Genomic DNA, 14,488 nt, shown 5'->3' on the forward strand with positions numbered 1-14,488 from the left:
GTGGATAAGTGGGATGTGGTTCTGTGGGTTGGAGGTGCTTTGGAACAGGGTGTGGATTGGGTTTTTGGATGGGAAGGGGTGGGAAGGGGTGAGTAAGTTATGATGCACACGCTGCTGACTTCTCAGGGATGAGTTGAGCTAGGGTTCATGCTCTATCGAGGTCCCAAGAAAACCAAACACGAATTGCCATATTCTTCACTTAAGAAAAGCTAGGATCTAAGAGTTCAGAAATGAAAGAAAAAGGCATGGTAGACAAAGAGCACCAAAGGATTAGCCAATGGGGAGAGTGTTATGGGAGGTTTCCTGAAGTCCTACTCGGAGGTAGGACTTCAGTAAGGTGTCACAGTGGTTTGTAGATCCCCAACTCTTGGCATCAGGCTGTACTACAGAGACCATGGTAGAGTGGCAGAGCAGTCAGGATTAATTTAAGAGGAAGATGTGAGCTGTAAGTAGACTGAACCCAATTAGTAATGCACATAAAAAAAACACTTACACCTAAATCTATATTTTAAAATACATTATATATAAGAGTCACTGTTAAATACTTAGCACAAAAAAAACAACATATAGGTATACTTTACAATACTTTCAAAAGGCCACAGGTATTTGCTGAATGCGCACAATTGTTACAGTAGTTTGACAGGTCTACCGTACTATTGGTAATAACGTGCACCCACAAAGTAATATGGTAATTGCATTTAGTCAACATACACATATATTATAATGATTTTTGGGAAGGAAAACAGCTTGTTAGTGTTATCCGAGCAGAGCTTCAGGTTCTAGAAGCAGTTTCCACACACAGCAAGTCTTTTAATGTCCAAAACGCAACCCTAGATAAAAGGTAGTTTGGGAAAAGTTTAAAGTCTTTAAAAGCAGCAAAGTCAAATGTTTCTGTGGATACTTCCTAGCCTCTAGGAAGGAAGATGCAAGAAGGCTTAACCAGCATTGGAAACCCTGTTAAAGGATCCGCTAAAGGGACACAAGCAGCGGCTTGAGCCAGAGGTAAGAGGGGGGTTGCCCTGGACACCTCTACGTGTATCCCAATGCTCTGGAGCGACTTCCTGGAATACGGTAAGCAATACCTTTTTCCCCACAGTACCTTAGGTTAGAAGAAACGTTTGTGGTGGATGCACAGCAATGTTGCAGCTCTGGACCCGACCTCTGGAATCCTTGGTCTGATGATAAAAGGCAGGAGAATGGATGGAATTTCTCAGCAGCAGTCTCGAGGGAGGACCTCTGGCATGGCATTTATGAACTTCCCGGGTCACTCTGCAGTTTTGGTGCCTTTTCTGCAGCACCAACACAGGACTTGATTTGCTTGGTCAATCTTCTTCAGTTCCTGCACTCCCACACTCTGATGAGGGGGCTGGACGAGTTGAATTGCGTCTCTGAAGTGTCCTTGAGGGCACAGCAAAGACTTGGACGAATTTGGCCTTTCCACAACGATGCACTTGAAATGGCAGCAGGTCCCCTGCTAGTGGGGTTGCGCAGCTCTGGAAACTCGCAGGACCTCGAGAGATGGCTCAAATCAAAGTTTTCGTTGGGACTGGTTGTTCCCATCAGTCAAAAGATCCTCTGTCGGACAGAAAACGGGGTCAGGACAGCAGTGGTCGCTTCACGGTATTGCAAAGGGTCTACAGGCATCTCTGGTCGACGTCTCCTTCGGTTACTTCAACTTCCAGTGGTCAACTTAGTTTGACTCCAGGAGCCTCGCCTTTTATCCATTTCCAGCACTCACTCCTCTGCAATCTTCCTCAGCAGTTTACAGAAAGGGGCGTTTGACTGTCCAATCGAGACAGCTAGACTCCCAGTGGGAGCTGGTCACATTCAGGCACTCTGGTAGACAAAGGACAGGGAGGGAGGGAGGGAGGGAGAACTCCTCCCTCACTTCCTGCCTGCCCAGACACTCTGGAGTCTAGGAGGGGACACTCAAGGGTTCCCGCCAAATGCAAAACACACACACAGGCCTCCCCCTCCCAGAATGATAGAAAAAGGGTTCACAAAGAACAACCATGCTGGTAATGGCAAAAAAAGAATGAAGGCCCCAAGTTAATACTTGGGTGCCCCTATTGTGCACTACCGAGGCTATGGACATAGCCTGCAGTGGAAAAATCACACAATAGTAGGTAGGACATGTCTACTAGCACCATCCATAACTAGGAGTTTGTCTATGTGAAATAAAAAGTCACAGGAGCAGAGAGAAGCTATCCATTTGGCACTCCACTGAAGGTGGTGTGTGCCAATCTTTCAGACTGTAGAGTTTTGGGAGAAATACTAAGTAAATAACTATCCTTAAGAACCATAGTTACTTGAGGATATAGAGACATAATCTTAAAGGAGGACCCTAAGGGTCCACAGCAACAGTGCCCATAAGGAGCTGTGTGCTGCAGTAGTAAAACACAGATGCCTTAAATGGCTATGGAGCAGACAGACTCTATAGAACAGGTAAAATACAAAGAATCGAGTTCCTAAAGACAACGCCTATAAGAATGAATGAGTGGAAAAAGGTTCCACTCATTCAGGATTTCAGACGAAAAAGGTTCTGAAGTCCAGCAAAATGTGCTGGGGGTCTCACTAGGAGAGGGGATGAAGCATACAAAACGATACAACTCCCAGAGAGGTCACATGACTTAGATTCACTTCCACCTAACTGTAAAGGAAAGAAAACTGGTAGGCAACTTCAAACAGTGCAAGTGGTGGGCAAGTCAACATGAGTGCCAACATATTTGTAGTGAACAACAAGGTGGGCTAGGCAGAGGGTACATGACCTACACCCATATGCACCAGTTGAACAACTGCATTTTAATTATTATTATTGGTTGCAGGGTTAAAAATTTAAACATCAAGAGGCAGGTTTAATTTGTAGCATGCACTGAAAAAAATATCCAATCTTATTAATAAAAAGTAACATCTTTCATTAATATTATAACAAACATTCATTTTGAGAAAATAATATATCTAGGCCTCTCGCAACAAATACAAATTGTGCATACGCCTGGACAGAATATATTATTTTAAAAGACCCTCATAAGGTTAATGAACTTGCAAGGCATAACTTATCAGTCAATTAAACGCAATAATATTGTATCAACTCTCAAAATTGTTAACGAGCAAGCGGGTGGGCATTTTACACACAGGTTAATTTATTGGTGGATAAAGCACATTTTATGTTGCATGGGTGTGCACTAAATCTTAAAATGGACTGGCTGCAATTCATTTTTCATTACCCACATGTTGACATTTGAAGACAAATTAAAGAGTTCAGAAGGAAAAGGTTTATGTATAACATAACATTTACTTGTTCGGCTAAGGCATACTTAGTGTATTTTACCTTTCGTATATTTTAGAACATGCCATAGAAAGCTGAAAGGCCAACACACAATCTGTTTGGGTCAGCCCAAAAACGAGCAATGATTGAAAATGGTGCATTCATCAGCTCCGTTCCAAGCATGGTTACATTATTTTAAAAAATATTCATTTCGCCAATGATATTGGATTACGTAATTTCATAAATGTGTTGAAAAGTTATAGCTTCATACAGAAGATTTTGAGGCATCAGCCTTTTATTATTTCTTTAATTTATTTTTTTAAACTTCAGACTACACTTTGATGAACAATCCTGGAAAGCTTTTCATACTACTGCTATGAAGCTATTGGAGACATGGGAAAATGTTCCATTCAAGCAAAAAATTGCAGCATGCCCAATTATGCAACAAAAGTTTCCATTAAATCCAAGAGAATGGGTATTGGACACATTATTCAAGTACTTACGGTAAGAACCATCAGGGCTAATATCATCACTAATAACCAGGCAGGTTATTTGGGAAAAAGGCAAAGGATTATTTCGATTATAAGGACTGATGATCATCCCAATGAACATGGCTCCTCCTCTGGAGAAATAACTCTGCAAGGAGAAAAGGGAAAAACCATCAATCGACCTAAGCTGGATCATTTTAGTATCAAAAAGCATGCAGAACATTATCGCTTTTATTAAACCTTTGCAAAGCAGAATGCCAGCAGAAAGCACGTAAAGAGGCTGCTCTCTCAATCACCTGCCTCTTTAGTTTTTAACCATCTTACTGTGTGTGTGCTGGGATTTCATTAAATGTCCAAAATCCAACAATTAACAGTTTAAATTAACAATTTACTGTTACACTCTACAATGCAAGAAAATGACCAAGTTACCAGCTATAATACATTTACCATCTTCGGTGCTGCAAGCAACTCATTTGATGTTTGCATCTGGTCCAGAGATCACTATGCCCACGAGGAAAAAGAAAGGCGAGAAGCAGACACTTCTGGAGGACTCCAGGTTTCTAGGAAAGGGGAGATAAACCCCCTTTCCTAGAACTCTGGAATCTTGTTTGCTTTATTGAAGATGCCACTTTTGGGAGGGGACCATACACCCAACAGCCATTACAGATCTAGTAATGTTAGGCATAGGATCACCATATTACGCCCTATCTTTAGCAGTCTGTTAGTTTATCCAGGATTCCTAGAAGATAACTAGGTTTCTTGTCTTTTTAGTATCAGGAACTGAAAACAGAATAAGTGCCATTTAGGAACTGCACCCCCATTACTACATTCCAGTTTCCACAAGAGGGTAGTCTGTTCCTACTTATACCAAACATATTTTCTTGTGACAAAGAAAATGCACATGTAGGAATACCCCTCTATAATTGGGAGGGGTCAAGCAAAGTTTAGCTGACAACTCTGGATATGCTCACAGTAAAAGGTTTGCTAAAGCCCCCTTGGACTTTTGGAGCCAATGGAAGAGCTCCTGCAGTACCTACCCTAAGGCAGTGCTGTATCCGTGCCTAAAATGTCTTCTAAAGAATGTTCTTCCTAGACCCTAGTGGACAAGGGGGCCTTTTGAAGCCAACATCTTAAATAATTATCCCTTAAAGAGTCAGATAAGCACAGACCTCATTTCTATTACTGTTTTAAGAACACGAAAAGGTGTCGCAAGATCATTTCAGACAGTTCCTTAATGGAGAATTCAGGATTTATTCAATCTTTGGTTAAATAAATGGGTGATTGTTTGACAAATGGTACACTGGCGATTATACCTTGTTTCTTGTCAAATAAGCAGGGATAGAGTTTTTTTTGTTTGGATACCTGGCATTCGTTTCTGGAATGAGAAATAGATTTTCCACGCAGTCTTCTTGAGTTTTGTGCTAGGTGCAAAAAGTTCTTGTTTATTTTGTCTTTTCGTTTTTTATTTTTTTAAATACAGTGTGTGCTCTTTGTCCCAATTAAGGTCAGTCGACATGTGTTTAGACACTTAGGTCCGTTTTAAGGCTGATACATGTTTAAAATCTGGCACATATAATTACATTTTGTGTGTTTGTGTGACATTTGTGACATAGAATATGTGAGATGGTGCAAGGTGCACAGTGTTTAGCGACATAAGCAAGGTGATAGCATAATCGTTATTTTACATATATGGTGATGTTTAATTAAAACATTGTGTGGATACGTAATTGGAAGGAAGGAGGTGGAGAGAAAGGGAGAGTGGCAAGGTTAGCAATTGGTCTAGAAGTCGATCAAGCATGGTGTGGTGGAGGTATAGTCCTCTTACCCATGTAGCATGGTTCCGAGCCCCCTGTGGGGTCCTTGGTGGTGTGCTGTGATTAGTCCTGTGGTTACAGCTGGGTTCTTGTTAGGCCCTGTAATGTAATGGTGCAATTGTTTAGTCTTGTGACGCTTCTACTGGTGAATCGAGCAGGTTGGAGAGGGGGGGGGGGTTGGTGTGAGGATAGTGCCCATCCCCTGTGGTAGCCTGTGGTCCCTAGTGGTTGGTCTCAGGGGTGCGGGCTGGCTGTGCCATGCGATGTGCAAGGGTAGATTCCATGTGGGCTGCTGGGCCGATGGAGCTGGCCCTTGTTGCTGGTTGCTATATAGCTGGTTTGAAACCTGTAAATGCGGTTCTCATGTTCCTGGTGCCCTGTGCTGGTGGCACTATACGGCGGTTCTTAATATATAGTTTTTTTGGCCGGGATTGCGCCCAGTGGGGGTCAGATTATTGTTATATTAGTGACCCGTGGTTGTAGTGGATCCCTACTGATCCATCTAGGGACAAGCCTTGATGGCAGTAAGGGACAGCTTTTTGTTTGCAGATTTATTAATTGGCGATTTGTGCTATTTCGGTTCCAGGGGTGCAGTGTGCCGTCTAATCCGGGTGTTGGGTGGCTCACATGAATTTCGGTTGCTCGCAGCGTAGTTGCGTCCTACTTCAGTGGCTGCTGGAGTCTCAGTGCCATGTTCGTATATGTAGGGCTATACGCATGGTGCGCCTGCGCGAGTCGCAAACAGAGCCTCGCTCTACCTCAGCGCATGGGCAAACGTGCTTGTTGCGTTGACGTGTTCTGGGTCTAAACGCATGCGCATCCTGGCATTGCCAGTGTGCCCGGTGGGATGTGTGGTCTAAATAGGCCTACCCACTGTCCCTGAGGTCCTGGGAATTGTGAAGTTAGGATCTGGGGGCCTTCTGAGCGGGATTGGCCATGGTCTCAAAGGATCGCTATGTAGCAGTCCGAGTCTCTGGTTGTGGTTTGTAAAAGAGAGAAAGTCTGTGTACCTCTATAATGGAGAAAGTTGAGCCCTATAAGCAATCCCTGCCTCCTGTTGTCAAATATGTCTTGTTCTGGGTCATGTCTAGTTATGTCAAGGTTGTATGTGGTCCAGTCTGGCGGAGGTGGTCACATGTTGCGTGGTACGCGAGTTGGATCATCCTGCTAAGTCTTGGATAGCTGGTCTGTGACTGTGGCAAGGATGGGGAAAAAGTCGGTCGGAGGCGAAGAAGTAGCTGTTATGTGTGGAACGTGAGCATTACAGAAAAACATTGTAATCATGATCACTGTTCAAGCCATTCTTTACACATCTGTAGCGGCAAATGATTTTTGGCGCTTCTTGTCGTAATTTTAGCATTCTGTTGCCTCCTCTTGTTCCCATCTTCACTGATCAGAGTCCGATGCACCATATCTGGCTCTTGTCATCCACTTAGTGGTGTTTCTGCCAATGGATGGCCAGGGTCGGTTTGGGATCCTGTGAATGGATACTATTCAGGTGTTCCCTTATTATGACACGGACCTCCCGGATGGTGCTGCCTATATATATTTTGTAGATCACATATTTCGTTCTGCAGTTCAAATGTTCAATGATTTTAAACGGTGAACAGCCTTTGAATGTTGCGGTCTGTGTGGCATATCTGCACAAGGAGCATGAACCACATTCTGTAAAGCCAATTGGTGCCTGTGTACTCAGCCAATCTTTTGCAGTTATGTTTTTCTGGGCTAGGCATGATGGGCTCAGTATATTGCGCAATGTTGGAGCTCTACTGAAAGATAGGCTAGGATATGGCTTGAGGCAAGATCTAATGCGCTCGTGCATTAGTAGGAGATCCCAATGTTTCGCTACGATATTTTGTATTTTGTAGCTGTCCGTGTTGTATCTGGCCACGAAGCTTATAGATGTATCTCTAGCTGTTGGTTTCTTTTTCGGTATGAGTAGTGTTTCTCTTGGTATAGCGGATGTTTTGTATTTTGCCTCTGCAAGGTTTTTGTGGGCGTATCCTGTTCTTAAATCTTTGATCTAGGAGATTACATCCTTCTTCAAAGTATTCTTTGCTGTTGCAGTTTCGTTTGGCTCCAATATATTCGACTTCTGGGATGTTTTTGATCACGTTTTTCCTGTGGCAGCTGTTTGCATGCAGCACTGAGTTCACCTCCGTGGGCTTCCGGAATGTTTTTTGTGATGACCTTGTTCTGAATAATTATTGTCAAGTCCAGGAAGTTGCTTTGGTTCGCACTCACGTGACTTGTTAGTTCTATTCCATAGGTGTTGCTGTTTAGGTAGTCAACATATTGGCTCAGTTCTTCCGATGTCCCTTTCCATATTCAGCTAACTTTGTCTATGTAGCAGGACCACTGGACAATTAGTTCAGTGAATTTCGTGTCCTTTATGGCTTGTTTTCTTTCGTACGAGTGCATTGTCATATAAACAGTAGCAGGGTTCGAAATTGAGGGGAGTTTGGAGCCACTTAGCTCCTGCTTGTAGCCCAGAAGAGCCTGGTTAGCTTGACAATAACAGCTACCAGGAGCTACTTTTGGCTCTCCAGGTCAACGGATGCCGAACAAATACACTGATGTGAATGTAACTCAGTGTGTTTGGGACCGCTTTTAAATATGCATTAGGACACATCTATATGACATACAAAGCACAAGGGGTTATAAATAATTTTAGAAATGTTACTTTTGCATCTTATGTGGAAGCCAGATTTCAGCAACCCTTTGTGCTAGCTCCTGCTCACTGGTTAATGCAGGATACCCAAGAGCTACTTTTAGCTCCTGCTTATCCAATCTTTATTTAAATCCCTGAGAAGTGTCCATACATTTACCAGTAACGCTAGTGCTCCAAAGTTAGTATCTTTCATAGAATCACATCATTTGAATATTCTGTGCTGTTAGGATGGGATTTCTTGGAAATCATTTACAACCAGCTACAACCAAAAAACGGTATCACAAAGCATTACATATCTATCCAATTATGGGTCATCTGTCCCTTAGACAATAAGCTGGGCAGGCCGCCCCGCTCTGAGAGATCGTCGTCACATTCTATAGGCAAAACATGCTTGAGAGTAATCAATAAGCAGCAATAGGGATGGCAGATGGGTTGCATTCAAAGCTATGAAAGATATCAACGCTGGAGGACTGGATACTTTATTCTCCAACATTGGGTCTTTCATAGGTTCACAGGTGTTGAACAGCTTCAACAACAGTACTTTTACATACATTTACAGCACATGAATAAGAAGAGGAGGAAAGACGCTGAGGCTTATATGTTGTTAGGATTTACTGCTTATCCAACCCTTGCTTTTCTTCATGATTGAACATCAAGGCTGTAGTACTTGGTGAAGGCATGCACTACTGCCAATGCCACAGTAGTGCAAATGGATTCCCATCATCAATGCAACGGTATGGAGGAGTATTGTTGTAGAAAGGGCAAACTGTGCCCCATGGGGCGATTTACTTTATTTTGACATAAGGAAAGGTTTGCAGTGAACCACCTCACCAGTCCTTACTTGGAAAATGGCATACTAAAATCCAAAACAGTTATTGAACTTGCTGAAGTGTTTGGTTCGGTTGACGTAATATTTAGGAGAACATTTGACCTTCAGCGTGCGAGGCGTCCTGTCCATTGATGACGATGGTTCTTCGTAAGATGTACAGATAGGAAAACTGGAAGAACTAATTTAGAGGAATAAAATTTAATTATAGTTAATTGCACTCATGGGTATCGCTAATGCCATCTAGGGTGACCAAATTAATGTCATACGTTAATAAATGCGAAGATAAGGTTGTTGACTAATCAAGACTGAGGGAAATTAAATATGTACTCACGATTATTCAATATGCATACAACAGTGCAAAATTCACTCTTTACAAATATACAAAATCAACAAGAACCTCATCAAAATGTATCAAAACTATTCTAAATGGTTTTAAAGTCATGTGATTAACGGAAGGAAATGTATAAATACACCCACATGAGTACGTATTTGTCAGTTAGTTCTTTTATCCAATCAACTATCACCAGAGTGATCACGTTTACAAAGGTCTGGATTCAAGGACAGAAATGCTCCCTTTCCCCTCATCGAAAAAGAGAAGATACATCAATGCAAGTGCTCACATTTCCAGTATGTTGAGAAGATAGGGGGGAGTCTGCTGCATCCAGACATCCTTTTACTTGGTGGTTGTCCAGGTGTGAGGCCCAGCAGTCCAGCGAGGCCTCTGAAGCCACTACTACAACGACTTGTCAATCTCAAAACAGGACTCACCGCAAATAGCTAGACTCTTCCACCAGAGAAGAATCTTCCTGAAAGAGTGGTGTAGGCGAATCGTGTCTTGTAATTTCCCTGCTAGTTGTTTCCAGCATGAGCTAAGGTGCTCCTGAATGGGTCACATTCTCAGTCTGCAGCTAGTGAGTCGAGACATGCTTGAGTAGAGTGTTCTCCAAAATGTCATGTATATTCTCACTTTAATCATCCTCAGGGAGGTCAGACAATGTGCCAGCACCAGGATGGAGCATATTGCCTTTTGAAATAATTGTGCAAGGGCAGTGTAGATATTGAATTGTGTTTCTAGAAATGGCAATACCTGTGATAGCATCAGTTACAATTTGCTTTACTTGATTGAAAAATATGTCAATAGTGTCATTGTTTGCTGCAGGGATGCTTGGTCTGTTGCCTTTCACCAACCAATCGTCCATCTATGGATAGAAGTGTTGACGTATGTGACCACTGGTGTAAAGCACTACATGAAAACGTACAGGGCTGATTTCAGCTCTAATAGCAGCACCCGGGATTAAAAGTGTTGATCACAAGATATGAAGCACAAGTATTTTGTGTTATTGCTGAATGGCTACATGGATGTATGTACCCTTCAAGTCTACGAATGCCCAGTAATCACCTTCCTTTAACAGAGAAATGATGCTCTGCAGCCTGACCATCAAGGTTAACTATGGCTTCAGAAACGTGTTGGAAATACCTCAGATCCAGGATGAGCTTCCATTCTCCATGTTGATTTTAATACAAGGAAATACTGTGAACACATTCCCTGATTCTGATGTGTCTTAAGCACTCTTAACCGCCCCTTTGGCACATTTTCCTGCAACTCTCACAGCAAAAGTTGAAGAATCAGTTGAGAGTGTGTGATTAGGGACTTCCCCATGAACCCGAACGTCTGTCCTTGGTATTGTAGAGATGGCATCAATGTGTCTGTTATTCATGCCTCTTGTTTTTGAAAATTGGTGATTGGTTGGGTTGAGGGGGCCAGATAGGCAATATCCTGTTTCTTTGTTTGACTTGGAGATGCTTGTAGTCTTTCCTCATGAAGAAGCTCAAATATGTTCCCTTTCCACAAACTGGTAGTTTTGTTGGTATTGCCAAATTTCTACATGGCTTAATATCTCACTGTGTGGTGGGTTTTCCTCTAGCACCCCAAAATGAACTATGTTGAAGCAAACCCAGTCTTGGCATCTGTGTTGATGGCCTGGAGGGCCTCATCAATGTTCTTGCCAAAGAGATGATCTCCATCAAAAAGTATACCCAGTAATTTTGCTTGATCTTTGAGCCGGTATTTGGTACACTTAAACCAGCCCTATCTAGGAAGAGTTGCCACTTTTGTTTGAACCCAGTTCCTGCCATATCCACTCTGATATTTATGGAATGAATGGAGGACCCGTACACGTCCTACAAGATGTCGGAGGTTTTCTTTTGCTTCCCTTCCTGAAGATATTTGGACACGAGCAACACCCCATCCCGCATCTCAAAGACACATGGGAGAGGAGGAGAGAAAGCGAAAAGGAAGGTCTTGAGTTGCTTGCAGAACTGGAGGTGGTTCTGCTCAAGTATAAGAGATGCAGGGAGGCTGTTCCAGAGAGAGGCCCAGCCGAGGAAAGATCTGCCCCCCACTCTCTGCTCGTAGAAGCAACTGACCCTCAAAGAGTTGGAGGTGGAAGAGCATAGAGCTCGAGAAGGAAGATGTTTAGGAACAGAAAGTTGAAGGTAGTGCCGTCCCAGGACTAAGAAGCTTTGTGGACGATGCAAAGGGTCTTGAACTTGATCCTTGCAGCCACGGGGTGCCAGTGAAGAGATTTCAGAGCTGGAGAGATACGATTCCTCGTTTTGAGGACAAGGACAAGTCTTGCAGTCCTGTTCTGGATAAGTTGTAAAGGTTGAAGATTGGAGGCAGGCAGATTGAGAAGGAGACTGTTGCAATAGTCCAGCCTAGAGAGGACCAGGTCTCTTGAGACAATGAGCTTCTGGGAGAAAATGAGAAAAGGCAGTATACCTCTGAGGAGGTGCAGCTGATAGTGTGACTTCTTTCGAGACGTTGGAGATGTGAGTAGAGGAGGAGAGGGTAGAGTCGAAGATGAAACCAAGGTTCTTTGCCTCACACGAAGGAGTAGGAAGAGGGACCAGGGTGGGTGGCTAGAGAGATAGAGCAGGTGACCCGATGAGAAGGTTATAAGTCTTACTGGCATTAAGGCAGAGATCATTGGTGGCACACCATTCCTGAATTGCAGCCAGACAGTCTGGTATGAGAGAAGGAGTAGAGGTGGCTGAGGGGAGCTGGAAGGAGAGCTGGGTGTCATCCACATAACAATGAAAGTTAGAGCAGAATGTAGCGATGCGGTGAGCAAGAGGGGCCAGGTAGTGGTTGAAAAGCCACGGAGAAATGTTAGACCCCTGGGAAGCACCACAAGTAGAGAGAGCGATAGAAGGGAGAAAAGACCCCAGTTGGACCTGGGAAGGTGGGTCAGTGTTAAAGGAAGTCAACCAGGCCAGGGCCTGACCAGTAATACCCATGTTGTCACAGAGGCGATTGAGCAGGATGGCATGGTTGACCGTGTCAAAAGCAGAGGATAGATTGAGGGGAATGAGGATAGAAGGAAGGTTCAAATCAAAATTAGAGAGCAAGTCTTCACAGGGGTTCAGGAAAGTGGTTTCTGTGCTTCTGGCAGCTCTGAAGCCAGACTGAGGGGTGTGGAGACAACCAAAAGTTTAAATTCAGTATGCAGATTAAGCTGGAGATGGCCAGCTTTTCGAGTTTGCTCAGGAAAGGAGTGATGGAGATTGGGTGATAGTTAGCAGGAGAGGAAGGATCAGAAGAGGGCTTCTTTAGGTGGGAGCGCACAAGGGAGTGCTTAAGTGGGGAGGGGAAGGTTCCAGTGGAAAAGCAGTGATTGCAGAAATCAGCCAAGGCTGGAGCAAGGGTGTGGATGTGGTCCTTGATGGTTCTGGATGAGCAGGGGAGAACCGGCTTTGACATACTTTCATAGATTGGACTTGTCTAGAAACCTCGTCAGGGGTGAACAGGGGAAAGGAGGAGAAAGGAGGAGGAGCAGCTGCAGATGGGCAAGGGGTGGTAGAGGAGGCGGAAAAGGATGTAGGAGAAGAGAGCCGACAGGATGTCCTGAGTTTTAGAGGTGAAATGAGAAGCCAGGGCCATGCAGAGGCCCTTGGATAGAACAGGAGAGGTAGATGTTTGGCCGAGATTGTTAGATGCCGCAGAGACACAGGCTTAGTTGTAGGCCACAGAGTCGGTACTGCCTTTGGAGAAGGCGGCCAGCCAGTTTGTCAGATGGTGCACCTGATGCTCTCCATTTCCTCTCAGCCGCACTACACTTGCGTTTAAGGGTGGAATCGTACCAAGAGTTGCACTTGGTTGTGGGCTTCAAATGGATCCTCATGACAGGGGCAAGGACGTCCAGCGTGTTAGAGATGGAAGGATGAAGATTAGAGAGGGCTGTGTCAGAGTGTGAGTCAGCCAAAGGTGTATAAGGAGGAGAGAAGGTAGCGGCGAAAGACTCAACTGACCCACGATTCATGTGTCGGATGACCGAGAAGGTAGGTGGCAGTGCTGGGGTCGGCTTGGCCTGCAGGGCAGAGAGAGGTGGGAGGAAAGGAGAAAGTAGTCACTCCAAGAGAGAGGAGTAATGAGAGGGTTAGAGAGGGGGGTCTGAGGAGATCAGAACATCCAGGGTGTGCCCTGCAGAGTGAGTCTGGCCAGAGGAAAAAAGAGAGAAAGAGTGAGAGTGTCGCAGAGGTTGTGAAAGAGCCCCGCAGAGGGGCTAGTAGCATTATAGAGGTAGATGTTCAGGTCTCCGAGGAGAAGAAGTTGAGTGGCAGAGGCAAGGAGGGAGGAGGAGAGATCAGCCCACTCAGTGACTCAGTGAGGAAGAGAGCATGCCTGGGCAGGCGGCCTGTAGATTGTGGCTACAGTGAGAGAAAGGCCAGGAGAGATAGAGAGCCTGCAGAGCAGGTATTCAAAGGAGTCGTCGTCCTGTTGGAATAACAGAAGCAGAGATCCACTCCGGGAAGATCAAGGCTACACCCCCGCCGGACGGTTGGTTCTAGGAGTGGAGAGGATCTTGTAGCCATAGGGAAGGGGTGTGTCAAAACTCTTGACAGAGCTGACCATGAACCAAGTCTCGGTGAGACAGAGTACATCCAAATCAAGCTCTTCCAGGAGTCATCAGATTTCAGAGAAGTGTTTGACAGCATAGCAAGAGTTGAGGGTAGCAATGTGGAACAGGATGTCACCTTTGAAAGACTATCGTGGAGGAGTACAGGCAAGAGGTATGCCCTGCGAAAGTGTTGGAAGTGCCCGAGGGTGGGCAGAGGAGGAAGGAAGAGATGTCAGGGTAGTCAGAGAGGAAGAAGAGAGTGCCAGAGAGGTGGCGGCAAACCGGCCATAGACGAGCAGAGGATGCCAGAGAAGTGGCGGAGGAAGGTGACGGCAGAGCAGCCAAAGAAGCAGCGGAGGGTGCAAGGGACGTGGCGGGTGAAGAAGGCGGCAGAGGAGCCAGAGAGGGGTATGTAGGAGTAGCAGGAGAAGAAAGGAAGTTAAGGCACGGGAAGCGTCTATCAAAAAGGAGAAGATTGGCCCTGGACAAAGACGGTGCCAGAATCTCGCGAAAATCA

The 14,488-nt window shown here is 44.7% G+C and overlaps 1 protein-coding gene across 7 annotated transcripts in view; it reads right to left on the reverse strand.

The window, feature by feature from the left end:
• Positions 1-14,488, reverse strand: part of MYSM1 (Myb like, SWIRM and MPN domains 1) — a 1,148,256-nt gene that overhangs the window by 278,616 nt on the left and 855,152 nt on the right. For all 7 annotated transcript variants that reach the window (XM_069642083.1, XM_069642079.1, XM_069642082.1 and 4 more), the window contains one exon: positions 3,772-3,904. In XM_069642083.1, the coding sequence (XP_069498184.1) occupies positions 3,772-3,904 (133 nt within the window). The remainder of the gene's footprint in view (positions 1-3,771; positions 3,905-14,488) is intronic.

This window comes from Ambystoma mexicanum, chromosome 1q, assembly GCF_040938575.1.
Source record: "Ambystoma mexicanum isolate Mex_15411 chromosome 1q, UKY_AmexF1_1, whole genome shotgun sequence".
NCBI classification, from domain to species: domain Eukaryota; kingdom Metazoa; phylum Chordata; class Amphibia; order Caudata; family Ambystomatidae; genus Ambystoma; species Ambystoma mexicanum.